Source organism: Macaca thibetana, chromosome 3 (assembly GCF_024542745.1).
Source record: "Macaca thibetana thibetana isolate TM-01 chromosome 3, ASM2454274v1, whole genome shotgun sequence".
Taxonomy (NCBI): Eukaryota; Metazoa; Chordata; class Mammalia; order Primates; family Cercopithecidae; genus Macaca; species Macaca thibetana.
This window is the reverse complement of record NC_065580.1, coordinates 130,265,382-130,290,279: the sequence shown is the minus strand read 5'-3', so window position 1 is coordinate 130,290,279 and position 24,898 is coordinate 130,265,382. Positions and strand designations below refer to the sequence as shown.

General features: G+C 46.5%; 1 protein-coding gene across 1 annotated transcript in view; it reads right to left on the bottom strand.

Annotated features, from left to right (window-relative positions):
- Positions 1 to 5,938: 5,938 nt before the first annotated feature.
- Positions 5,939 to 24,898, bottom strand: part of TMEM248 (transmembrane protein 248) — a 38,308-nt gene continuing 19,348 nt past the window's right edge. Inside the window, exons 2-7 of the mRNA XM_050783590.1 lie at positions 22,364 to 22,540; positions 19,269 to 19,554; positions 15,866 to 16,016; positions 13,420 to 13,603; positions 11,181 to 11,324; positions 5,939 to 9,054 (exon numbers count right to left, since the gene is read on the bottom strand). Coding sequence (XP_050639547.1) covers positions 9,034 to 9,054; positions 11,181 to 11,324; positions 13,420 to 13,603; positions 15,866 to 16,016; positions 19,269 to 19,554; positions 22,364 to 22,522 — 945 coding nt within the window. The 5' untranslated portion in view covers positions 22,523 to 22,540 and the 3' untranslated portion in view covers positions 5,939 to 9,033. The remainder of the gene's footprint in view (positions 9,055 to 11,180; positions 11,325 to 13,419; positions 13,604 to 15,865; positions 16,017 to 19,268; positions 19,555 to 22,363; positions 22,541 to 24,898) is intronic.

Genomic DNA, 24,898 nt, shown 5'->3' with positions numbered 1-24,898 from the left:
GCAACCCACTCCTGGGTTACAGACACAGACTCTGCAAAGATCCATCTCAAGTTCCACGGGACTCCAGTGTCTTACTCAACATTCACACAGATGAAAAATGTTCATCCTCATTTGAGCCCTGAACCGAACTCTATTTTGCAGAAAGGATTTTTTGCACAGTCTTAACATACACTGCATTTTCCAGCAATGAAACTAAATTGAAGCAAAGTGTACTTTGGGGCCAGGCATGGTGGCTCATGCCTGTAATCCCAGCACTTTGGGAGGCTGAGGTGGGTGGATCACCTGAGGTCAGGAGTTCAAAACCACCCTGGCCAACATGATGAAACCCTGACTCTACTAAAAATAAAAAAAAATTTTAAAACCCCAAATATATAGCCAGGCATGGTGGCAGGTGCTGTAATCCCAGCTACTCGGGAGGCTGAGGTGGGAGAATTGCTTGAACCGGGGAGGCAGAGGTTGCAGTGAGCTGAGATCGCGCCACTGCACTCCAGCTTGGGAGACAAGAATGACCTCTGCCTCCTGGACTCAAGCAATTCTCCTGCCTCAGCCTACCAAGAGCTGGGATTACAGGCATACCCCACCAAGCCTGGCTATTTTTTGTATCTTTGGTAGAGACAGATTTTCGCCATGTTGGCCAAGCTGGTCTCAAACTCCCGACCTCAGATGATCCACCAACCTCAGCCTCCCAAAGTGTTGGGTTTACAGGAGTGAGCCACCGCGCCCGGTCTTTTTTTCTTTTTTGGGACAGGGTCTTGCTCTGTCACCCAGCCTTGGGTGCAGTGGGGTGATCATAGCTCAGTGGTCTCCAGTGCCCAGGCTGCACAGCAGGAGGTGAACAGCGGGCAAGCGAGTGAAGCTGCACCTGTATTTACAGCCACTTCCCATTGATCGCATTCCCACCTGAGCTCCACCCCCTGTCAGATCACTGGCAGCATTAGGTTCTTTTTTTTTTTTTTTTTTTTTTTTTTTTGAGACAGAGTCTCACTCTGTCGCCCAGGCTGGAGTGTAGTGGCGCGATCTCGGCTCACTCCGGGAGGCAAGCTCCGCCTCCCGGGTTCACGCCATTCTCCTGCCTCAGCCTCCTGAGTAGCTGGGACTACAGGCGCCCACCACCGCGCCCGGCTAACTTTTTGTATTTTTAGTAGAGACGGGGTTTCACCGTGGTCTCGATCTCCTGACCTTGTGATCCGCCCTCCTCGGCCTCCCAAAGTGCTGGGATCACAGGTGTGAGCCACCGCGCCCGGCCAGCATTAGGTTCTCATAAGAGCACCTATTATGAACTGCACATTGGAGGGATCTAGATTGTGTGGTCCTTATGAGAATCTAATGCCTGATGATCTAGGTGGAACAATTTCATCCCAAAACCACCCCCTACTACCCCCCATCCATGGAAAAACTGTCTTCCACAAAACCAGTCCCTGGTGCCAAAAAGATAGCTCACTGTAGCCTCAAACTGCTGGACTCAAGCAATCCTCCCACCTCAACCTCCAAGTAGCTGGGACTACAGGCATATGCTACCACACCCAGTTAATTTTTGTATTTTTTGTGGAGATAGGGTCTTGCTATGTTGCCCAAGCTGGGATGATATCTTTTGATTTTTTTTTTTTTTTTTTTTTTTTTTTTTTTTTTTTTGAGACAGAGTCTCGCTCTGTCACCAGGCTGGAGTGCAGTGGCGTGATCTTGGCTCACTGCAACCTTCACCTCCCGGCCTTAAGTGATTCTCCTGCCTCAGCCTCCAGAGTAGCTGGGACTATAGGCGTGCACCACCACCACCCAGCTAATTTTTGTATTTTCAGTAGAGATGGCGTTTCACCATGTTGGCCAGGATGGTCTCAATCTCTTGACCTCATGACCTGCCTCGGCCTCTGAAAGTGCTGGGATTACAGGCATGAGCCACTGCACCTGGCCCAAATTTTTTTTAACTTTCAAGGTCAAGGGTACAGGTTTTTTAGAGATCCTGCCTCTAAAAAAAAATTACAATAAAAATCTTAGCTATATATGGTGTTGCCTGGATGTAATCTCAGCTACTTGGAAGGCTGAGGCAGGAAGACTGCTTGAGGCTGGGAGGTTGAGGCTGCAGTGAGCTATGATCGTGCCACTGGAGTGAGCTATGATCGTGCCACTCACTGCACTCCAGCCTGGGCAACAGAATGAAATGCTATCTCGAAAAATAAGTAAATAAACATTCACTGTGTGCCACCCACTGTGTTAACGTGCTGAATCCCCACCACATTAAAGAGAGTCCCACCATCCTTGTTTTACAGATGAGGGAACTGAGACACAAGAGGCTCAGCCACGGCCAGACGAGTGGCTCACGTCTGCAATCCCAGCACTTTGGGAGGCCGAGGCAGGTGGATCACCTGAGGTCAGGAGTTCGAGACCAGCCTGGCCATCACAGTGAAACCCTGTCTCTACTGAAAATATAAAAATTAGCCGGGCGTGGTGGCGGGCGCCTGTAATCTCAGCTGCTCGGTGGGAGGCTGAGGCAGGAGAACTTCTGGAACCTGGGAGGAGGTCGCAGTGAGCCGAGATTGCGCCACTGCACTCCAGCCTGGGCAACAGAACAAGACTACATCTCAAAAACAAAACAAAAGGCTCAGCCACTTGGCAACAGTTACAGGCATGTAGGAGTCAGGGTCTAAGCTCACACCCAGCATGCTGTGCTTCAGCTCTGGGAGTGCCCTTCTTGCACCATCTCTGGAGGAGTGTCTCCCTGTGAGGCCTCTTGCTGACCACCCCCTGGGGTCCCTGTGGCAGCAGCCTGGGGGAATCCTGTCCTCAGATGGGGAGACACGTCCCTACAGGACTTCTAGTCTCCACTTAGCAATGACCCAGGACACCTGAGCATGGCTTCTGTGCACCAGGAGCACAGCCTGCCGCCTCCACATGGAGTCCCTGGGTCTAGAACTCCCCATATTCGTCTACAAATGGCGCCTCTTTCAAGATGTCTTTTTTTTTTTTCAGGCAAGGTCTGTTCTGTCACCCAGGCAGAGTACAGAGTACAGTGGTGTGATCTTGGCTCACTGCAACCTCCGCCTCCTGGGTTCAAGTGATTCTCCTGCCTCAGCCTACCAAGTAGCTGGGATTACAGGTATGAGCCATCACGCTGAGCTAATTGTTGTATTTGTAGTAGAGACAGGGTTTCGCCATGTTGATCAGGCAGGTCTCGAACTCCTGACCTCAGGTGATCCTCCCACCTCGGCCTCCCAAAATGTTGGGATGATAGGCGTGAGCCACCGCACCCGGCCCCAAGACGCCTTCTGTGAGCACCTCAGCTGAAGTGTCATGTCCATCCTCTCTATCCTGCTCCTCTCCGTCTCCCCACGATCGGCCATCAGATGTTGTATTTGCTTCCTTACGACTAGAAGGTAAGTGCCAAGAGGGCAAGCACTGTCTGGGAACTGTTGTATACCCAGCTCTTAGAACAGCAACCGGCAATAAGAGGATCTCGGGAAATGTTTGTTATTAAATGAGCAAAAGAGTTCAGAGGCACCAGGTGTGGTGGTGAACGCCTGTAATCCCAGCACTTTGGGGAGGCCGAGGTAGGAGAATCGCTTGAGCACAGGAGTTCAAGACCAGCCTGGGAAATATAGCAAGACCCTGTCTCTACAAAAAATGTAAAAGATTATCCAGGCATGGTGATGTGCACCTGTGGTCCCAGCTGCTCGAGAGGCAGAGGCGGGAGGATTGCTTAAACCCAGCAGTTCAAGGTTACAGTGAGCCATGAATGAACCACTACATTCCAGCCTCCTGGGTGACAGAGTGAGGCCCTGTCTTAAAAAAAGAAAGAAGAGGAGGGGAGAGAGAGAGAGAGACAGAGTCAGAGACAGAGAGAGAGAGAGAGAAGGAAAGAAAGAAAAGAAAAAAGAATTTGGAGAAAAGAGGCTCAATGTCAACAGCAAAACTCAACCCCTGCTTCTTTCCCCTTGGATGTAGCATGATTTACTGCCAAGTCTTCTAGCAATTTTTTTTTTTTTGGAGACAGGGTCTCACCCTGTCGCCCAGGAGGCTCGAGTGCCAGAGTGTGATCATAACTCAGTGCAGCCTTGACTTCCCAGGTTCAAGTGGTCCTCCCTCTTCAGCCTCCCAAGTAGCTGGGACTACAGTCACGTGCCACCACCATGCCTGGCTAATTTTTGTATTTTTCGCAAAGCCGGGGTTGCCCACGGTGGTCTCAAACTCCTTAGCTCAAGCGATCCTCCCGCCTTGGCCTCCCCAAGTGCTGGGACTCCAGGTGTGAACACCGTGGCCAGCCTCTTCTTGCAATTTTTCAAACCACCCTAGTTCCCCCATCATCAACAACTAGCGTGATATGTGAAGTGTGCGTGGTCTTCATAGGTGGAAAGAACGTGGGCTCCCAAATGGGTAGGGATACACTCATTTTATTTTTTTGAGACAAAGTCTTGCTCTGTTTCCCAGGCTGGGGTGCAGTGGCGCGATCTCAGCTCACTGCAACCTCTGCCTCCTGGGTTCAAGTGATTCTCCTGCCTCAGCCTCCCGAGTAGCTGGGACTACAGGCGCCTGCCACCATGCCCAGCTAATTTTTATATTTTCATCAGTAAAGACAGGGTTTCACTATGTTGGCCAGTCTGGTCTTGAACTCCAGGCAAGGATATGTTTCTTTGAGACAGCAACTGAGTTCACAATAACCTCGAGTAGACTCTGGAGTGCTATAGTCTGTGCGTTCATTCCACTTTTGGGGGAATCCTTGCACGTCTGTGAGTCTGAGGGAACTGTAAGCACAGGGGGCCCACCGGGAAAATGAAATGGTTTTAAAGCAAAACCTCTGATCTGACTTGAGAACCTGGCACGTATCAGGTTTTACCAGGCTAAGACAGCAGAGAGATGTGAGCTGTTCTTCTCCAAGGCATATTCTGTACTGAGATGGGAGGTGAATCATCACACACACATTGAATATATGAGTCCAAGGAGAGAGCACAGGCAATAACACCACGCTCCAAGCAGTTTGCCTGTTACAGGCAGGAGGCAGGGAGAGGTGGAGGTGGAAGGAACAAAGAGCTCATTGAGTATCACCTTCCTCAACCATGAGACGGACCTCGCGACCCCAGCACCTGCTGGGGAGGGAGGGGAAGTGGCATGGAGCCTCTAGCTGCTGGAAAGGGGAAGGATTCGTATTAGTGAACACTAATCTCCCTTTAGCTATGGAAACTGTGGAGGATGCACTGTCTTGCCAAAGGAGGTCTAGAGCCGGCCAGAGCTCTGCAACAGGAGACCACAGAGCGGGCGGGGCACCTGTGGTTGGGCATACAGGCTTAGTGCACGCTGAGGGCTTATGTCACCGAGGGGGTGTCCTGGAACTCCTACGTCTATTCAATGCTCCCCGCTGGTCTGTATTTATTATTTACTTCCTTGGGGCAGGATTAGGGTCAGGCCTGCAAGCACTTGTTGGTCCAGCAAGCTACAGGAGACTTTGTACCCTCAGGGGGAAGACGCATGTGCTTGGTGAGGCTGCCTTCATCGGAACAATGACCACCCCTTGTCCAAATGACAGGCGACATTTCAAAGGAGCAGCTTGCAAAAAACCCTCAGCTGCTGACCACACATGTTCTTCCCTTAGAAAACACCCATCCGGGCCGGGCGCGGGGGCTCACGCCTGTAATCCCAGCACTTTGGGAGGCCGAGGCGGGCAGATCACAAGGTCAGAAGATCGAGACCATCCTGGCTAACACAGTGAAACCCCGTCTCTACTAAAAATACAAAAAATTAGCCGGGCATGGTGGCAGGCGCCTGTAGTCCCAGCTACTCGGGAGGCTGAGGGAGAAGAATGGCATGAACCCGGGAGGTGGAGCTTGCAGTGAGCCGAGATTGCGCCACTGCACTCTAGCCTAGGCGACACAGCGAGACTCCGTCTCAAAAAACAAAAACAAAAAAACAAAACAAAACACCATCTGGTTGGAGGAAGAAGACGCAGAGCAAATAAATTCAGATGTTTTATTCTGTAAAGCACATATGCACATATTTCAAACACAGAAAATTAATCTGGAAGTGAATGCCGTAACAGATCAGCTACTGACCATCATGCAGCAAGAGGTGAAATGGACCCGCTGGCCCTCAGGACCCCACAGTGCCTGCAGGAGGGGTGAAAACCCAGGAAGCTGAAGCCCTACATGCTGCCGAGGAAAACGCAACAGACATGGCAGGTGCCTCATGACAAGAAACACTTACAAATAGAATCAAAACTGATTCAAGTCATACAGTGAAAGGACAAAAGGAAAAAGGAAAGAGATCAATATGATCTGAAACAATCATTTTAAGAGTAAGTTGCTGACCTTCTGCTGGCCCTCCAGTCCGAGATGCCTGAGGGTGAGCTAGTGCTCCTGCACGGGGCCGCCCTGAACAGCAAGAGCACCCTGTCTGTCACACACTTCGAATCCTGAGGTCCACCAGCAAACTCCGGCTGAGCATTGAGCCTGGGAAGTGCTCAGATGGTGACAGGTCCCCTGGGCTTTCTGAGACTCGCTGGAGTCTCTTCAGGTCCTAGGCCTCTTCACCCAGGCCCCCAGGCCTCCTCTCTCCCTGCAGCCTTCCTTTATAAAACTGATTGACTCTGTGTTTCTGTAAGATCTTTGAGAAGTACTTGCTTAGGTGAATGCTGGGATTTTAAAGTGTGTGTCCTGGGCTCAGGACGAGCCATCTGTCCAGGCATTTTTGGCACTTCCTTTCCTCACATCTAACAGTGTCGTCCCTCCCCTGGCTACAGAGTCCAGCCACACTCTGTCGTTAAAACAAGGGTAACTAATATTAGCAACGAGCTGGACTGAACGAACCAGTGAAATTGGCTTTTTCACTGTCTTTCTCCTTCGATACCACTCTGCCAGCTATAAATCTATCCCTATAACTCTGCTTCATTGGGATTTTATTAATTCAATAGCAGCTTAATCTAAAATCTGACGGTCCTAATGATAACAGCGTTTCTAGAGCCAAGCCACAGGGCTCTTTCTCAATCTTGTGTCCTAAGGGTCTCAAAGTCTCTAAGGAGAAAACTAAATTAATAAGTGAGCCATGCATCGTGTAAGCAACTCGTATCGTACAAAGAAACTGGATAGACAAGTATGATTACTGCGCTTGAAACATACGAAAAGGAAAAAGAGGAATACTAACATATCAAGTTACTATGGTGATTATTTTAACAATCTTCAATAAAAGCCCGCAACTGTTTTCCATTCAAAAATGCCCGGGATAAAATGTTCTAAGCCAATGTATTTCAGAATGAAGGAACTAATCCTAATTCAAAACAGACTACAAACCTAGAGTTAAGGAGAGGAAGTACTCATGGTCATGTCCAAGGTTTTCAGTGCCCTTCTGTTATAACATTGCCTGGGAGAACACAGAAGTTATTAGTGACAATGAGCTATTAAGGCAAAAAGTTATTAAGAAAAATAGTAAGAATACAACATGAAAGCACTGAAAAAGATAATGTACAATTTTGCTTAAATGAATAAGGATTAGAAGGAAAAAGAGACAGAGGAACTAGACAATCAAACAAAACGTTGTAAGAGGGCCGAGTGTGGTGGCTAACACCTGGAATCCCAGGATTTGGGGAGGCCGAGGTGAGAGGATCATTTGAAGCTAGGAGGAGTTCCAGACCAGCCTGGGCAACAGAGGGAGACCTTGTCTCTACAAAAAAAATTTAAAAACTAGCCAGGCGTGGTGGCACACGCCTGTAGTCCCAGCTACTCAGGAGGCTAAAGTGGGAGGATTGCTTGAGCCCAGGAGTTGGAGGCTGCACTGAGCTATGCTCCAGCCTGAGGGACAGACAGAGCAAGACCCTGTCTCAAAAAAAAAAAAAAGAAAAGTTACAAGAAAAATGCTTTTGGTTTTCCCTGATAAATGGCAAATTAGAATTGCATTCCTTCAAACTTCACAGGCACTGTTTTCAAACTCTTCCTGATGTACTAGTTGCCATTTTCCTCCTGAAGATATGTTAGTCACATAAAAAGCAAAAAAAAGGAGAAATCCACCCACTCTTGAAAGAAAAGAAAGAAAGAAAGAAAGAAAGAAAAAAGAAAGAAAGAAAGAAAGAAAGAAAGAAAGAAAGAAAAAAGAAAGAAAGAAAGAAATCCTTTCCTATTACAACTATTAGAATTATTCTTTCTTTCCATACTGTCATCTGCATTCCAGAAAGCAGAACAGCAAACGGTCACTCTAACTCTAGAGCCACTTACATTTTGAAGCCCTTTTGAGTGAAGAGGCTGCTTTAACTTTGACAACAGAAGGGAGGGACAAGAGCGGCCAAGAAGACAGTAGAACCTTCTGTGCCAACTCCAACAAGACCAGGTTCCTGGTCATCCATGTGGAAAATGAAACTTAGATTTTTACCATGTACGTGACTTAAATATTTAACATTTTACTCAGGATAAAAGCACAAGTCTGTCCTAACTAGAGTAGTATTAAAATGAGACTATTTTATTTTTTCTTTATAAAGGAAAAAAATAAACAAACAAAAAAAACTTAGGTATGTTTCCTGCAAGCAAAATGGAGAAAAAGGTACTATTGTTGTTACTATGATTATTAAGCCACAGACACATAAAATCCACAAAATGGATTGGTGGCTTTGGAAATGCAATACTGTATCAAAGGTGCAGACTGTTTCAAACGTTCTCTACATACTGGGCCGAAACAAGAACCAAACCAAACTTCAACCCCACCAGTGACGCAACGCACCCGTGACCTTAGTGAAAACATCGTCGTGACCAGCTCCAACGCAGCTAGATCCAGGAAATCCTTCTCTAGAGACATGTGGAAACATCCCATCAGGTAGGTCCTCAAGTCCAAGGTAGGGCTGAAGGGCTCTGGCTGCACCCAGGGCAAAGCACGTGCATTATTGGACCAATTTCTGAATAGAATTTTATAAATATGTACAAATCAGTTACAGGCACTTGAAATGTCTTTGGCTGGAATAACCCAACATCGCAAGATAATGTATTCACAGAGCGTCCAGGCCCAGGCTGGGTTCAGCAGGCAAGGATTATGGTTCTCTCAGTCTCTCTCAGAAAACAAGGAGCTGTGGAATTAGGCTTCAGCCAAAGCCACCTGGAAGACAGCAAGCCAAGGAAACCAGTCAAAAAGGGAAGCCCAGGTTAACTCAGCCCCTACCCAAAGACCAGGACGCCACACTGATTGCACATATCAACCAGACAGTGAAGTTACTAAATCCCTAAGAAGAAAATCTCACCTAGGAAGAAATTACTAGAAATCTCAAAAGTCTCCTGCAAGATGCAGCCCATCTGGAACCACTGTGCAGAGACAGAATTAACTGGTTTTTGTTTTTTTGAGACACAGTCTCGCTCTGTTGTCCAGGCTGGAGTGCAGTGGTGCAATCATAGGTTACTATAGTTTCCAACTCCTAGGCTCAAGCAATCCTCCTACCTCAACCTCCCCAGTAGCTTGGAATACAGGCATGCACCATTACATGTGGCTAATTTTTTTAACTTTTAGTAGAGATGGGGTCTCACCATGTTGCCCAAGCTGGTCTTGAACTCCTAGGCTCAAGTGATCCTCCTGCCTCAGTCTCCCAAAAGTCCTGGGATTACAGGTGCACCCAGCTGAGGTAACTGTCTTTAAACCTTGATAAACATTCTGTTAGAAGACTTCTTATGCTGATGGAACTACAGAGGAGGCAGCTACCCAGGGTCAGTAGTGCTCCAGTGGAGACTTGAGAACAACTGCCAAGTCACTCCCTTTAATGGTGATGGAGGTTTGGGTATACGATTAAAAATCCAACACCATAGTTTAGGTTGAGGGTAAAGACACTTCTAATGAAGGCAGAAACTACAGTTGGCCTTCTGTAATTGTGGGTTTCATACCCACAGATTCAACCAAAAATACACAAAAGAGGGCTGGGCATGGTGGCTCACACCTGTAATCAACTGTAATCTTTGAGAGGTCAAGGTGGGTAGATCGCTTGAGCCCAGGAATTCAAGACCAGTCTAGGCAACGTGGCAAAACCCCATCTTTTCAAAAAATACAAAAATTAAGCAGGTGTGGTGATGCATGCCTGTGGTCCCAGCTACTCAGGAGGCTGAGGATCGCTTGAGCCTGGGAGGTCAAGGCTGCAGTGAGCTATGATTGTGTTATGAGCTATGATCGCACCACTCCACTCCAGCCTGGGTGACAAAGCAAGACCCTGTCTAAAAAAAAAAAAAAAAAAAAAAATTAAAAACAGCAAAAATACTCAAAAGAAAAAAACCAATACATACGAATACAACAATAAAAATAATACAAGTTTTTAAAATACACTGTAACAACTATTTACATAGTATTTACATTGTATTAGGTATTATAAGTAACCTAGAAGCTGGGCACAGTGGCTCACGCCTGTGATCCCAGAACTTTGGGAGGCCAAGGCAGGTGGATCACTTGACATCAGCAGTTCGAGACTAGCCTGGCCAACATGGTGAAACCCTGTCTCTACTAAAAATACAAAAATTAGCTAAGTGTGGTGGCGTACGCCTGTAATCCCAACTACTCTCAAGGCTGAGGCAGGAGAATCACTTGAGCCCAGGAGGCAGAGGTTGCAGTAAACGGAGATCACGACACTGCACTCCAGCCTTGGTGACAAAGCAAAACTGTCTCAAAAAAAAAAAAAGTAAACTAGAGATTAAAGTTACAGAGGATGACCTGGGCCCAGTGGCTCACACCTGTAATTCCAGCACTTTGGGAGGCCAAGGCGGGTGGATCACTTGAGGTCAGGAGTTTGAGACCAACCTGGCCAACATGGTGAGACCCTGTCTCTACTAAAAACGCAAACAATTAGTGGGGCATGGTGGCATGCGACTGCAATCCCAGTTACTCAGGAGGCTGAGGTAGGAGAATTGCTTGAGCCTGGGAGGCGGAGGCTGCAGTGAGCCAAGATAGTCCCACTGCACTCCAGCCTGGGTGACAGAGTGAGACTCCATCTTCAAAAAAAAAAAAAAGTTACAGAGGATGTGCAGAGGTCATATGCAAATATTGTACCATTTTACAGAAGGGATTTGGACATTCATGAATTTTGGTATCCACCAGGGTCCTGGAACCAATCCTCCTCAGATATTGAGGGATAACTGTCATTTCTTTGGATGAAAGGTGCCACCCACAATAAATGGAGTAAGGATAACTGGGACTTTCTGTATACAGAGACCTCTGGCAAAATGCTGGCCTGGACCCCATCCACAGCTCACCTTCTCGGGACAAAATTCAGGATTGCTCTGACGCAATTTGCTGGGTCTGCCCTTGATAACAGCATAGCAAAACATCGTTATCACCATCACAAAGAGGAAGTAACTGGTGTGCATGAGATGCAAATTTATTAATGAACGGTCATCCTAAATAAAGAAGAGAAAAAAATCAGAAACATCTGCTCTGAGTGACTGAAAGGTTTTAATGCTGGGTTTTGAGAGACAGGACTGACAACCTCCAGACTTGCCACAACTTTTCTTCTTAAGCTGCAAGAGGAGGTTTCTCGTTTTGGCTCCTAAGTGACCAAAGCTGGATCTCATTAAGTGAGGACATGGTGCTCCTGAGCCTCTGTTGGAGAGCACCCACACCTTCCTAGCCCTAGGGCTGTCCTCTGCCCTGTCTTCTGCACCCCCACACTGCCTGAACCCTGCCCCTCCAGCAGGCTTCTCCCCTGCAAAGGCTGCAGACACTCCATCTTTAAGCCCCACTCCTTTCTGGACACATCCTCGTCATGGGACTGCCCTCAGGCTGCATGGCGGACAGCTGAGGCTGCATTCCTAACTACTGGGTATGCCACCACCAGGAAGGCCTCGGCCCCTCACCTCTCCCCAGGGTTGCCTCCCTCCTCCTGCTTTTCTCTACGTCCCTGGATGAAAATGCTGAGGTCATCCTTGATTCACTGCCCTTTGACCTCCCACATGCAGTCAATCCCCAGGCCCTGCAAGTTACTAGAGGGACCCCAGACATGCTTCCATTCCTTTACCCTCTAGTATCTCCAGGCCTCAGGTCAGCCCTGGATTCCCTGCAGGTCACTTACAACATAGCGGGGCAGCTCAGTCTTCTCAATACACTGCTTTACCAACCCCCAAGCCCCAAACACAGGCAGGGAGTGCCCTTGGTCAGGCATGAAGGGCCACAGCCCACCATCCAGCCTGACCTCCACAGCTGGCTCCTGCAGGACCCTGGCCTACAAATGAGCCCCAGAAAAGGGCAAAGGCTGGGCGCAATGGCTCATGCCTATAATCCCAGCACTTTGGGAGGCTGAGGTGGGAGGATCACCTGAGGTCAGGAATTCAACACCAACCTGGCCAACATGGCAAAACCCCATCTGTACTAAAAATACAAAAATTAGCTGGGCGTGGTGGCAGGTGCCTGTAATCCCAGCTGCTTTGGAGGCTGAGGCAGGAGAATCACTTCAACCCAGGAGGCAGAGGTTGCAGTGAACCGAGATTGTGCCACTGCACTCCAGCCTGGACGACAGAGCGTGACTCCATCTCAAAAAATAAATAAATAAATAAATAAAAATAAAGAAAAAAAGAAAAGGACAAAGGGCTAGGCCAAAAGAAGAGAGATCCAGCTAACACACACTGCCAGAAAGGAACACATTTACAAAATATCAAAGCAGTGTTAAAAAGTGGGCTCAGGCCGGGTGCGGCGACTCATACCTGTCATCCCAGCAATTTCGGAGGCCAAGGCAGGAGGATCGCTTGAGGCCAGGGGTTCAAGACCAGCCTGGGCAACACAGTAAGACACTGTCTCTACAAAAAGTTTAAAAATTATCCCAGCATGGGACATGCATCTGTAGTCCCAGCCACCCATGAAGCTTCAGACCAAGAGTCGGAAGCTGCAGTGAGCCATGATTGTGCCACTAGAGCCCAATCTGGGTGACAGAGCAAGATCCCGTCTCTAAAAAAATAAGTGGGCTCAAGTCTAAGTAGGAAGCTGAGCTAGCACACAGCTGCTAGACAAGATAGGTAAGTATTTTCTTCTCCTTGTCTCTTGGTTTAGTTAAATACTATTCAGGCCTCACTCTCTAGTCGAAGATTCATCTCCTACTACTACTTACTTCTACCTTTCAGAACTCTAAGCAGTACTATTTTTGTTCACATGGACACTAGACAGTCTTCTATGAATGTCTGTGAACATCCTCTAAGATAATATTTATACAAGGATCCCTTGTAACCCCCCAGGGATTAGGCAGTTGTTCAAGAAATAACTGCTGCTGAACAACAGAGAAAAGGAAAAGAAGAACCAGATTTTTCTTAACCAATGGGTGGCATGTTTTTCCAAGCATCCACCACTCCGCCTAGTGTCCCAACTCACCTGGAAATCTAACGTGGCAAAGGAGACGCTTACCCAGGGAAGTTAGCAGGGCCTATACAACAGTTGCAGCACATGCACACACATGTGCATATGCACGCAGACGCGCGCACACACACACACACTATTTTTCTCACTTACATCTGGAACAATCACTGTAAGCTTGGGATTTAAAGCATGATAGACTTTTCCAATGGCCCCCTTATAACACCAGAAAGGATTGTAATCTTGCGCGTATTTTGTGTTGGCATCTCTGGCAGTTGTGAAGATCTTGTACCAGAGCGTGGCGTTGCTGTATGTGTCAGGAACACAGTGTGGTGGCTGTCTGCAAGGGAAGAGAAGGAGGAAAGACACGTGCTCAGTGGCCTGAGTCATTCACTTGTGTCACCCCCACAGCAGCTGGTAAAACATCAAACACGGCAATACACGTGGAAAGGAAAAATGTAACTTACATGTTCATGCTTCTTTGACATAAATACCATCATATTTTAGTTTGAGAGTCTTTTTAAAAAAATAAAAATATAACAGAAAAATAAATAGGTGCCTGACATTTAGGAGTTTGGGTGTTGGATTTCTGCCTTCAGAATTCAACCTACAGTCCTCTCACATGTGATGCAAAGGACATAAGCTCCTTGTAAGCCTATCTTCTCAAATTAGCTAAACTCTTAGTATATTAGTCCATTATCACACTGCTAATAAAGACATATCCAGGACTGGGTAATTTATAAAGGAAAGAGGCTTAATTGACTCACAGTTCAGCATGGTCGGGGAAGCCTCAGGAAACTTACAATCACGGCAGAAGGGGAAGCAAACACATCCTTCTTTACATGGGGCAGCAAAGAGTAGTGCCGAATAAAAGGTGGAAAACCCCTTATAAAACCATCATGTCTCATGGGAACTCACTTACTATCATGAGTACAGCAGCATGGGGGTAACCACCTCCATGATTCAATTACCTCCCACTGGGTCCTTCCCATGACAAGGGGATTATGGGAACTACAATTCAAAATGAGATTTGGGTGGGGAGACAGCTAAACCATATCATCTTTTCTTTTTTTTGAGACAGAGTCTCGCTATGTTGCCCGGGCTGGTGTGACCTTGGCTCACTGAAACCTCCACCTCCCAAGCTGAACTGATTCTCCTGCCTCAGCCTCTCAAGTAGTTGGGATTTACAGGCGTGAGCCATTGCACCCAGCCCAAAGCATATCACTTAGTTACAACTGGAAACTTTACCTACAAAATTCTGTATCAGTTACTGTAACAGAAAGTAATGTTTAACTTAATCTGATCTTGTCCTACAAACCTCCAAATGTCTAAAATAGACAAATCCCAGGATAATTCTTATTTAAAAAGAATTCACCACAGAATTCTTTTAAATAGGCTGTATCTTATGTATTTCACCTATTTATTTATAGATAATTATCTCCTTTACAGACAGGAGAGACAAAAACAAAAAAACAAAAAAAAAAACAAAAAACACCTAAAAGGCAAAACAATAACACTGAATGCTGCTCAAAAACACTGAAGGAAGTTTCAAAAACCTTAATTGTTTAATGGAAAATAAAGTTCAATTTATATTTGATTTTAAAACTAACTTTCAAATTAGTAGGTAAAATTAAAGTTAGTAATTATTTAATGGGAAATGATTTAAAATGTTACAGTTTAAAATTAGTAACTGTTTAACGGAAAATAAGTTTTGATTTATACTTGATTTAAAACTAAAATCAAGATAAACTTAAATCGACGATTTTAAACTATCTTTCTGGATAATGGAGATGAACAAATGTTTATCTTTGTTTTATTTATTTACTTTTTTGAGACAGAGTCTTGCTGTCACCCAGGCTGGAGTGCAGTGGCACGATCTCGGCTCACTGCAACCTCTGCCTCCCAGGTTCAAGCGATTCTCCTGCCTTAGCCTCCGAGTAGCTGGGATTACAGACATGTACCACCAGGCCCAGTTAATTTTTGTATTTTTAGTAGAGATAGGGTTTCACCATGTTGGCCAGGCTGGTCTTGAACTCCTGACCTCAGGTGATCCCCCTACCTTGGCCTCCCAAAGTGCTCGGATTATAGGCATGAGACACTGCACCTGGCTGAAAACCTTTATCTTTAGAGAGTCTCCTTTCTCTTTTCTTTTTTTTAAACAGAGACAGGGTCTCCCTATATGTTGTCCAGGCTGGTCTTCAACTCCGGGGCTCAAGGGATCCTCCCACCTCAGCCTCCCACAGTGCTGGGATCACAGGCCTCAGCCACTGCACCCAGCCATAGTGAGCCTCTTTTCTGTAACTTGCTGCTTCTACTTCTGCAGGAAAAGACAGCCTATGAATGTCCAACAACATCCAGGTGCTTTTACTGCCTCGAGGGGACACTAACTTTTGATTTTATTCGTGGAAGTTCTATCTTTAGAATTCCTAATTAAATAATCTTTTAGACAAATTAAATAATCCTTTAGATAGGTCTGAGTAGAGATAATTCTATAAAGAAATGTGAAGGAAGCCATCCTGAGAATTTATGGCCGAAGCAGCCCAGCTGTACTCAGGCAAGTGGGGCTTGTCACGTGTGTTCACCGGGCGCCGGGTACACTTACACAGTGACGGGGAACACCCCAGGGCTGGCCGTGAGGGTCATGCAGGCTGTGAACACCACCTGCTCACAGTGACCGTGGAGGGCGCAGTCGTCTGAGCTCCACGCTGTAGGCAGGGTGAAGGTGATGTTTATCTCCTCGTGGGCTTCCCTGCCTATGAAAGAGAAATCGTTTTTTTATAAAGAACCACGTATTTGTTATTCTCTGGCATACAAATAAACCCTGAAATCAAACCTACACAGGAATCATCTATCAGCCCAGGAACCTGCCTTTGTGGGATCTGAGGAACAAGAGCAGTCCTGACCCTGACCATGAGGCCTGCTCAACTCAGAGCTACAAAGCAGCAAAGGAAGTGGCCGCTTTCCAGTCATGGCCTGGAGATGCCAAACCAGACCTCGGGCAGATAAGAGGTGAAAAACTTGGGCTGGGTGAATTATCCCCACCATTTCTGCACACCCGTCTAGCCATTTTCAAACATTTTTTACACATATTTCACTTAAAATTTACTCTTCTCCCATGAACATGACCAAAGAAATGCAGTTGTCCCCCTTTTACATATGAACAAACAGAGGTCAGAGGGTTTCAGAGTTAAGAAAGGCAAGTGATGAAGCTTAAATTAAAACCAACGTATTGCCAGGCACAGTGGTTCACATCTATAGTCCCAGCACTTTGACTTTAGAAGGCTGAGGCAGGTGGATTACTTGAGGCCGGGAATTCACGACCAGCCTGAACGTGATAGCAAGGCTCTGTCTCTATAAAAAACTTTAAAAAATCAGCCAGGTATACTGGTGCACACCTGTGGTCCCAGGTACTAGGGAGGATCACTTGAGCCCAGGAGTTTGCGGCTGCAGTGAGCTATGATCACACCACTGCACTCTAGCCTGGCGACAGATCAAGACTGTCTCAAAAAATAAATTTTAAAAATTAAAATGAAACAATAGCCAGGCATGGTGGCTCATGCCTATAATCCCAGCACTTTGGGAGGCTAAGGCGGGCAGATCATTTGAAGTCAGAAGTTCAAGACCAGCCTGGCCAACATGGTAAAATCCTGTCTCCGCTAAAAATACAAAATTAGCTGGGCATGGTGGCGTGAGCCTGTAATCCCAGCTACTCAGGAGTCTGAAGCAGAAGAGTCGCTTGAACCCAGGAGACAGAGGTTGCAGTGAGCCAAGATTGTGCCACTGCACTCCAACCTGGGTGACAGAGTGAGACTCCATCTGAAAATAACAATAATAAAAAAAAGTAAAAAAAAAACCCGAAGGTGTCCTTATGCCATGCCATAAGAAATAGGTCCACTTGCTGCTACACGGGAAACCCAGAAGTCACCTGATTATTATGGAAACATTCTCACCTCTAACCGCCAACAGGAGGCTGGTGGGCACTTAAATTCCTTCAAGGACTTTTTATTTGTTTCTTGTTTTTTTTTTGTTTGTTTGTTTTTTGTGTGTTTTTTGAGACAGGGTCTCACTCTGTTGACCAGGCTGGAGTGCAGTGGTACAATCTTAGCTCACTGTAGCCTCGACCTCCCAGGTTCAAGCAATCCTCCCACCTCAGCCTCACAAGCAGCTGGGACTACAGGTGCACGCCACGACACCTGGCTAATTTTTTATATTCTTCATAAAGACAAGTGTTTGCTATGTGCCCAGGTTGGTCTTCAACACCTGAGCTCATTCAATCCTCCTGCCTCAGCCTCTCAATGTGCTGGGATTACAGGCATGACCCACTGCACCCAGCCTAAGAACTTTTTAAAAAGCCTTTTGGTAACCAAAGAACAAAAGGTTATTCTTCCAAGGCCCAGGTGTCCCACATGAAGCCTTTCCCGATTATTCCAGCTTCCACTGCCTTCTAGCCCTTCTCCTGCGTCGCTTACAGTCTGTCATGGGTTTAGTACTGGTCACAGGGCAGTGCTCCACATTTTATAAGCATGTATTTTTCATATCCCTTATCAAGCACTTTCATAGCATTTCCTTTGTGAGAGGACTATTATAAGTGCTTGATAAACATTAACTCACGTTTATCTTTGTCTCTTCCATAACCCCAAAATTCCAAAAGGAAGAGACTACATCTTAGGTTTTTTTTTTTTTTTTTGAGGTGAAGTCTCGCTTTGTTGCCTAGACTGGAGTGCAGTGGTGTGATCTCGGCTCACTGCAGCCTCCGCCTCCAGAGCTCAAGTGATTCTCCCACCTCAGTCTCCAGAGTAGCTGGGATCACAGGCGCCCGCCACCATGTCCAGCTAATTTTTTTTGTATTTTTAGTAGAGATAGGGTTTCCCCATGTTGGCCAGACAAGTCTTGAACTCCTGACCTCAAGTGATCCACCCACCTTGGCCTCCCAAAGTGCTGGGATTACAGGCGTGAGCCACTGCACCCGGGCCCATCTTAGGCATTTTCTTTTCTTTTTTTGAGATGGAGTCTCGCTCTGTCGCACAGGCTGGAGTGCAGTGGTATGATCTCAGCTCACCGCAACCTACACCTCTTGGGTTCAAACAATTCTCCTGCCTCAGCCTCCTGAGTAGCTGGGACTACAAGTGCGGCGCATCACCATGTCTGCATGCCCGGCAATTTTTTTTTTTTTTTTGGAGACAGAGTCTCTCTCTGTCGCCCAGGCTGGAGTGCAGTGGTGTGATTCTTAACTCACTGCAACCTCTGCCTCCCGGGTTCAAGCTCAGTCTCCCAAGTAGCCTCTCCTGCCTCAGTCTCCCAAGTAGCTGGGACTGCAGGTGCCTGCCACCATGCCTGGCTAATTTTTGTATTTTTAGTAGAGATGGGGTTTTGCCATATTGGCCAGGCTGGTCTCGAACTCCTGACCTTGTGATCTGACCACCTTGGCCTCCCAAAGTGCTGGGATTACAGGTGTGAGCCACTGCACCTGGCCAAATTTTTGTATTTTAGTAGTGATGGGGTTTCACCACGTTGCCCAGGCTGGTCTCAAACTCCTGAGCTGAGGCAATCCACCCACCTTGGCCTCCCAAAGTGCTGGGATTACATGCACGAGCCACTGCGCCCAGTCATCTTAGCCATTTTCTAGTTCTTCCCAGCAGCTCAGCACAGTGTTGGACTAACAATGGCCATTAAAAACTAATAGCAATAGAAGATGTGTAGTAAATAATGAAAACTCCAACAGGATAAGCCTGAATAAAAATTACATGTTTGTAAATATTAGACAGGCCTTATAGTTTTTTCACAGTTTCTTGTTCCTACAGGCTTTTGAGAAGCTACTTCAAGCCAGGTACTTTACCATGTAATGATGGTGTAGAAATGGTTCATGTAGTTCAAACTCAACAAAAAAGACACATGTGCAAGACTACAATTTAGTACAATATAGTCAGTAAAAACACACACGGTGCCTCCTCTTTTTGTAACAGTGGTTGCTTGAGGAGCCTGAATGGAGAGTGGCTACTGCATACCTGAAAGTCCAATCTGATGCCCTAAGATGGTTGAGTACAGATGGGTGACGTTGCGGGAATACCCTCCGAAGGGTTTCAGTGGGTCCAGGGTTAGGGTGATTGCGACTGAGATATTCACAGGGCCCGAGTCCTCCAGGGCCTGGGGGGACTGGGTGGAAGCTCGGGCCTGCCCGCTGGTCATTGTGCTTTCCGGAGTTGTGGTGTCATTTGTGAGATGCTTTAGCGTTTCATTCTCTGATACACACAGGTCCAAATCATTGAACCGTAGCAGAAAAGTATTCCAATCCTTTGGGGAAGTGAAAGAAAAAGAAATGAGTGTGAACAGCGCCTGCCTCCCGCTGCGGGAACACAGGTAAGACCCTGGTGTGGCACTGCAGCACATCAGCAAACTACAATTCAGAGCTGGTCATTTAAGATCATGACAACACGGCCACCAACCTCCTCACAGGCAGCACAACGTGGCTTTCCTCATCACTTTTATATTTATAACCTAAAATATGAACTCTTCACTGGCACAAGATACTCAATAAACTGTGAAATCAAATCAATTTATTCAAGAAAATCTTCTTTTAAAAAAATCCAGCGTATTACACATAGAGAAAATGATCTAGCCTCAGAACCAAACTGGAAAAGAAAGCTTGAATAAAAGCATTAATGCAAACTCATTTTGCAATTACAATTCTTTTTTTTTTTTAAATAAAGTCACCTTAAAATAATGTCCCAAAAGATCAGTTCCATATATCTTGCTCTCTTTCTCCAGAACGCGAAACAGCAGTGAATACTAATACTCATTTGGGACACTGCCCCCCTTCTTATGGACTTTTGATGACACCTTAGAGCAGCAACAATTTCAAAAAGGAAGGGGCCAGGTGCAGTGGCTTGCACCTGTAATTCCAGCACTTTGGGAGGCCAAGGCGGGTGGATCATTTGAGGTCAGGAGTTCAAGACCAGCCTGAGCAACATGGTGAAACCACGTTTCTACTAAAAATACAATAATCAGCCAGGTGTGGTGGTGTGTGCCTGTAGTCCCAGCTACTTGGAAGGCTGAGGCACGAAAATCATTTGAAGTGGGGCAGAGGCCCCAGCAAGCCAAGATCGTGCCACTGAACTCCAGCCTCAGCCTGGGTGTCAGAGTGACATTCCATCTCAAATAAACAAAAAAAAAGTCATCTGAGCAACCCCTAACCAGCCCAGTAAGTCTACCCTTACAGCATCAGTTTAACTGTATGTGACATTTAGTAAGACTGCAACTGGATCTATTAAATTACATTTCCCTAACACCTACAAACTCAACTGACCATTCTAGTATATTAGGGCTGAAAACGAACATTCTAGTCTCAGTCCTTCATAGTCCTAGACATGAAGAAACTGAGGCCCAGGGCAAATTACGGACTCTCCAATTCTAGTTCAAGGTAGAATCGGCATTAAGTTCTGATTCACAGCCCCAAATGTTTCCCATACACCACTGCCTTTCCTACAACTTAGGATCCTCATTTGAAATAAAAATCACGAAACTAATCATAACCAAAGTTCTGTAGCATCTCAACAATGCGTTCCTACAGAGCTGGAGTCCACGTTGAACAGCCAGCTAAATTAAGCCAATGCCAGGCCTAATTTGGATTATTAAGGGCTAATTATCCAGGCTTCATTGTAACCACTGGCCTTGGCCAAGTGCTCAACATGGACTCAAGATCTGCAGGAAAGAAATGGCAGGAGGCTGCAGAGCTTTAGTTTTGAGTAGAATATTCATTTTCAGCCCTGATGTGGGGGCAGCCTGTTTTCACAGCCTTTAAAGATTGAGGCAGGGTCAGCAAAGAGGGAGAATGAAGCCAGCCAGTATGTCTCTTAGTAACAAACTCTTTGAAAGGGGTAGAAATAGCTAAAACTTGTTACTTGAACTGTGCTAGAAAGAGTTCACATGTGTAGGCGGTTCGTTTTGCCAAGATCACTTAAGATCTAGAATGCCCTAGAGCTCAAGAGAAAGCTATGATCTCAATTACATGGAACAGAACTCTCCTCTCCATTGCAAGGCACACTCAATGTGGCAATCACACACTCCCAGCCCCACCCCCACCCCCACCTCCACCCAACAACAAACCCAAGAAAAAGGAAGAAGAGTAAGAGAAAGCACCCAAGGAATCTATTAAAAGACAGGAATTAGGCTGGGTGTAGTGGCTCACGCGGGTAATCTCAGCACTTGGGGAGGCTGAGATGGGTGGATCACCTGAGGTCAGGAGTTCAAGACCAGCCTGGCCAACACAGCGAAACCCCATCTCTACTAAAAAGACAACAATTAGCCAGACGTGGTGGTGGGCACCTGTAATCCCAGCTACTCAGGAGGCTGAGGCAGGAAAATCGCTTGACCCCGGGAGGTGGGGGTTGCAGTGAGCCGAGACACCACTGCACTCCAGACTGGGTGACAGAACGAGACTCCGTCTCAAAAAACAAAAATATTTGGTAATTAGATCCTGTTTTGAATTTCTTTAAAATTCCTTATCTCATGAAAAAAACGATTAGTACAGCTGATAAAACTCTATGATGATATGTGGTTTTAAAATACCAGGCGAGGTGGCGGGCGCCTGTAGTCCCAGCTACTTGGGAGGCTGAGGCAGGAGAATGGTGTGAACCCGGGAGGCGGAGCTTGCAGTGAGCTGAGATCCGGCCACTGCACTCCAGCCTGGGCGGCAGAGCGAGACTCCGTCTCAAAAAAAAAAAAAAAAAAAAAAAAAAAATACCAAATGTTCAGTTTTCTAAAACAGCAATGAACCCATTTGAGATGGAATATTAAAAAGGTGAGTTCTCCAGCTTTTTGACACAGATCATTTTACAAATGTACTCTCCAAAATGCATCTGTTTCACTGCTGAAATAGTCTAACTGAAACTGGTAGCATATTTAAATTGAACAATACCTATCTAGGTATTTCCTAACAAAGTTGAGTCCTGGGGAGATGGAAAACAGAAAATTCTGAATAAATACTGACCTTTCTCACTAGGAGAGAAAGTCCAAAACCCAAGAAAGCTATATGACAAGCCACAGAGTGTTGCCCCACTCCACAAGGGCCAGCCAGCCCAGGAGAAGTCAGAACATACTGTACCTCTGCCATTTCTGGTGATTTAATCTCCTTGATTTTGAAGAAGTAGCCCAGGGTCAGAAAAGCTATGGCCATGGCACTCACGCTGATCATGAAGACCACCAGGGGAGGCCGACTGCTGATGTACACCTTCAGGTTCTCCAGGGGGTTGATGCTGAACATTATTCTGATCAGCTCCACCTGAAAGAAATTAATTAGAAGCCTTAAGGACTGACTTTCCAACAGGAAAGCTATGATTCTTTTGTTTTCTTTTTTTTTTTTTTTTTTTTTTTTTTTTTTTTTTTTTTGAGACGGAGTCTCGCTCTGTGGCCCAGGCTGGAGTGCAGTGGCCGGATCTCAGCTCACTGCAAGCTCGCCTCCCGGGTTTACGCCATTCTCCTGCCTCAGCCTCCCGAGTAGCTGGGACTACAGGCGCCCGCCACCTCGCCCGGCTATTTTTTTTGTATTTTTAGTAGAGACGGGGTTTCACCATGTTAGCCAGGATGGTCTCGATCTCCTGACCTTGTGATCCGCCCGTCTCGGCCTCCCAAAGTGCTGGGATTACAGGCTTGAGCCACCGCGCCCGGCCAGATTCTTTTGTTTTCTTTTGAGGTTTTGAGGGGGTGAGCTCGGCAGGATGGGCACTCATTACTGAATTTGAGAAATGTCTCCTCATAACTTCATTCAAAAGACTAGAAGGAAAAAATGCTAAATGTTAATTGCCATTACCTCAAAGTGGCAGGATCCTGAATACATATTCTCTTTCAGTTTGAATCTTCTAAATATTTTGTGTGTGTGTGTGTTTTAAAAAACAGGGTCTCTTGCTCTGTCACCCAGGCTGGAGTGCAGTGGTGTGATCATAGCTCACTGCAGCCTTGAACTCCTAGGCTCAAGCTATCCTCCCACCTCAGCCTCCTGAGTAGCTAGGTCTAAAGGTATGTACCACTATGCCCGACTAATTTATTCCTTTTTTTTTTTTTTTTTGAGACAGAGTCTCACTCTGTCATCCAGGCTGGAGCAATGGTGTAGTCTTGGCTCACTGCAACCTCTACCTCCTGGGTTGAAGCGATTCTCCCACCTCAGCCTCCCAAGTAGCTGGGACTACAGGCGTGTGCCACCACACCCAGTTAATTTTTGTATTTTTAGTAGAGACGGGGTTTCACCATATTGGCCAGGCTACTCTCTAACTCCTGACCTCGTAATCTGCCCGCCTCGGCCCCCCAAAGTGCTGGGATTACAGGCGTGAACCACCATACCCAGCTAATTTATTACTTTTTAAGAGATGGGGTCTCACGGCCGGGCACGGTGGCTCACCCTGTAATCTCAGCACTTTGGGAGGCCGAGGCGGGTGGATCACGAGGTCAGGAGATTGAGACCATCCTGGCTAACATGGTGAAACCCCATCTCTACTAAAAATACAAAAAATTAGCCAGGCATGGTGGCAGGCACCTGTAGTCCCAGCTACTCGGGAGGCTGAGGCAGGAGAATCGTATGAACCCAGGAGGCGGAGTTTGCAGTGAGTTGAGGTCATGCCACTGCACTCCAGCCTTGGCCACAGAGCAAGACTCCGTCTCAAAAAAAAAAAAAAAAAGAGAGAGATGCGGTCTCGCTATGTTGCCCAGGCTGCTCCTGAACTCCTGGCCTCAAGCAATCCTCCTGCCTCGGCCTCCCAAAGTTCTGGGATTACAAGTGTGAGTCACCATACCCAGCCTCGATCTTCTAAATATTCTGTAATAAATACTGTTACTTCCGTATCACCTAAGAAAAGGTTTAGGTGGGTCAGTAATATGACACAAATACACAACAACATGTACAGAAAGAAACTAAGGATGCTCTCATTTCCTGCCACTGAAAAGCTGAATTCTACTTATTCAACATTCTGTCCTGTTCATTGCCATATCGCTCATAGCCATCCCAGCCTTGCTTAAAAGCTCCTAAGGCTTCCACCAGACCTAGAAGAGGTCGGTGATAGCTCCCTGTCATGGCCCACAGGGTTTTCAGTTTTCAGGACTCAGAAGCCCTGCCAATCTCCCTGACTGCATCGCCATCCACTTCCCCTTCTCCCTCCTGGGCTTTGGCCACGCTGGACTTGCTATTCTTCAGGATCCATCTTGTCAATTTCTGCAAGGAAATCGGCTGGGACACTGGCAGGGATTGCACTGAATCTGTGATGGGTTTGGGGAGTACTGCTCTCTTAACAATGTTAGTCCGAGAGCCTCGGATGCCTTTCCGTCTATTTGGCTTCTTTATTTCAACAATGTTTTCTGTTTTCACAGTGTTAAGTTTGCACTTCTTTTATTAAGTTTATTCCTAAGTATTTAATGCTTCTTGCCATTTTTGACCATGATCTAGCTGAAGACCTTTGCATCTGCCTGGATGCTTTTCCCAAACATTTCCACATTTGTTCTTCTTAAAACGCACGTCTATGGCTGGGTGCAGGGGCTCACACTTGTAATCCCAGCACTTTGGGAGGCTGAGGCGAGTGGATCACTTGAGGTCAGGAGTTCAAGACCAGCCTGGCGAACACAGCAAAACCCCACCTCTACTAAAAATTAAAAA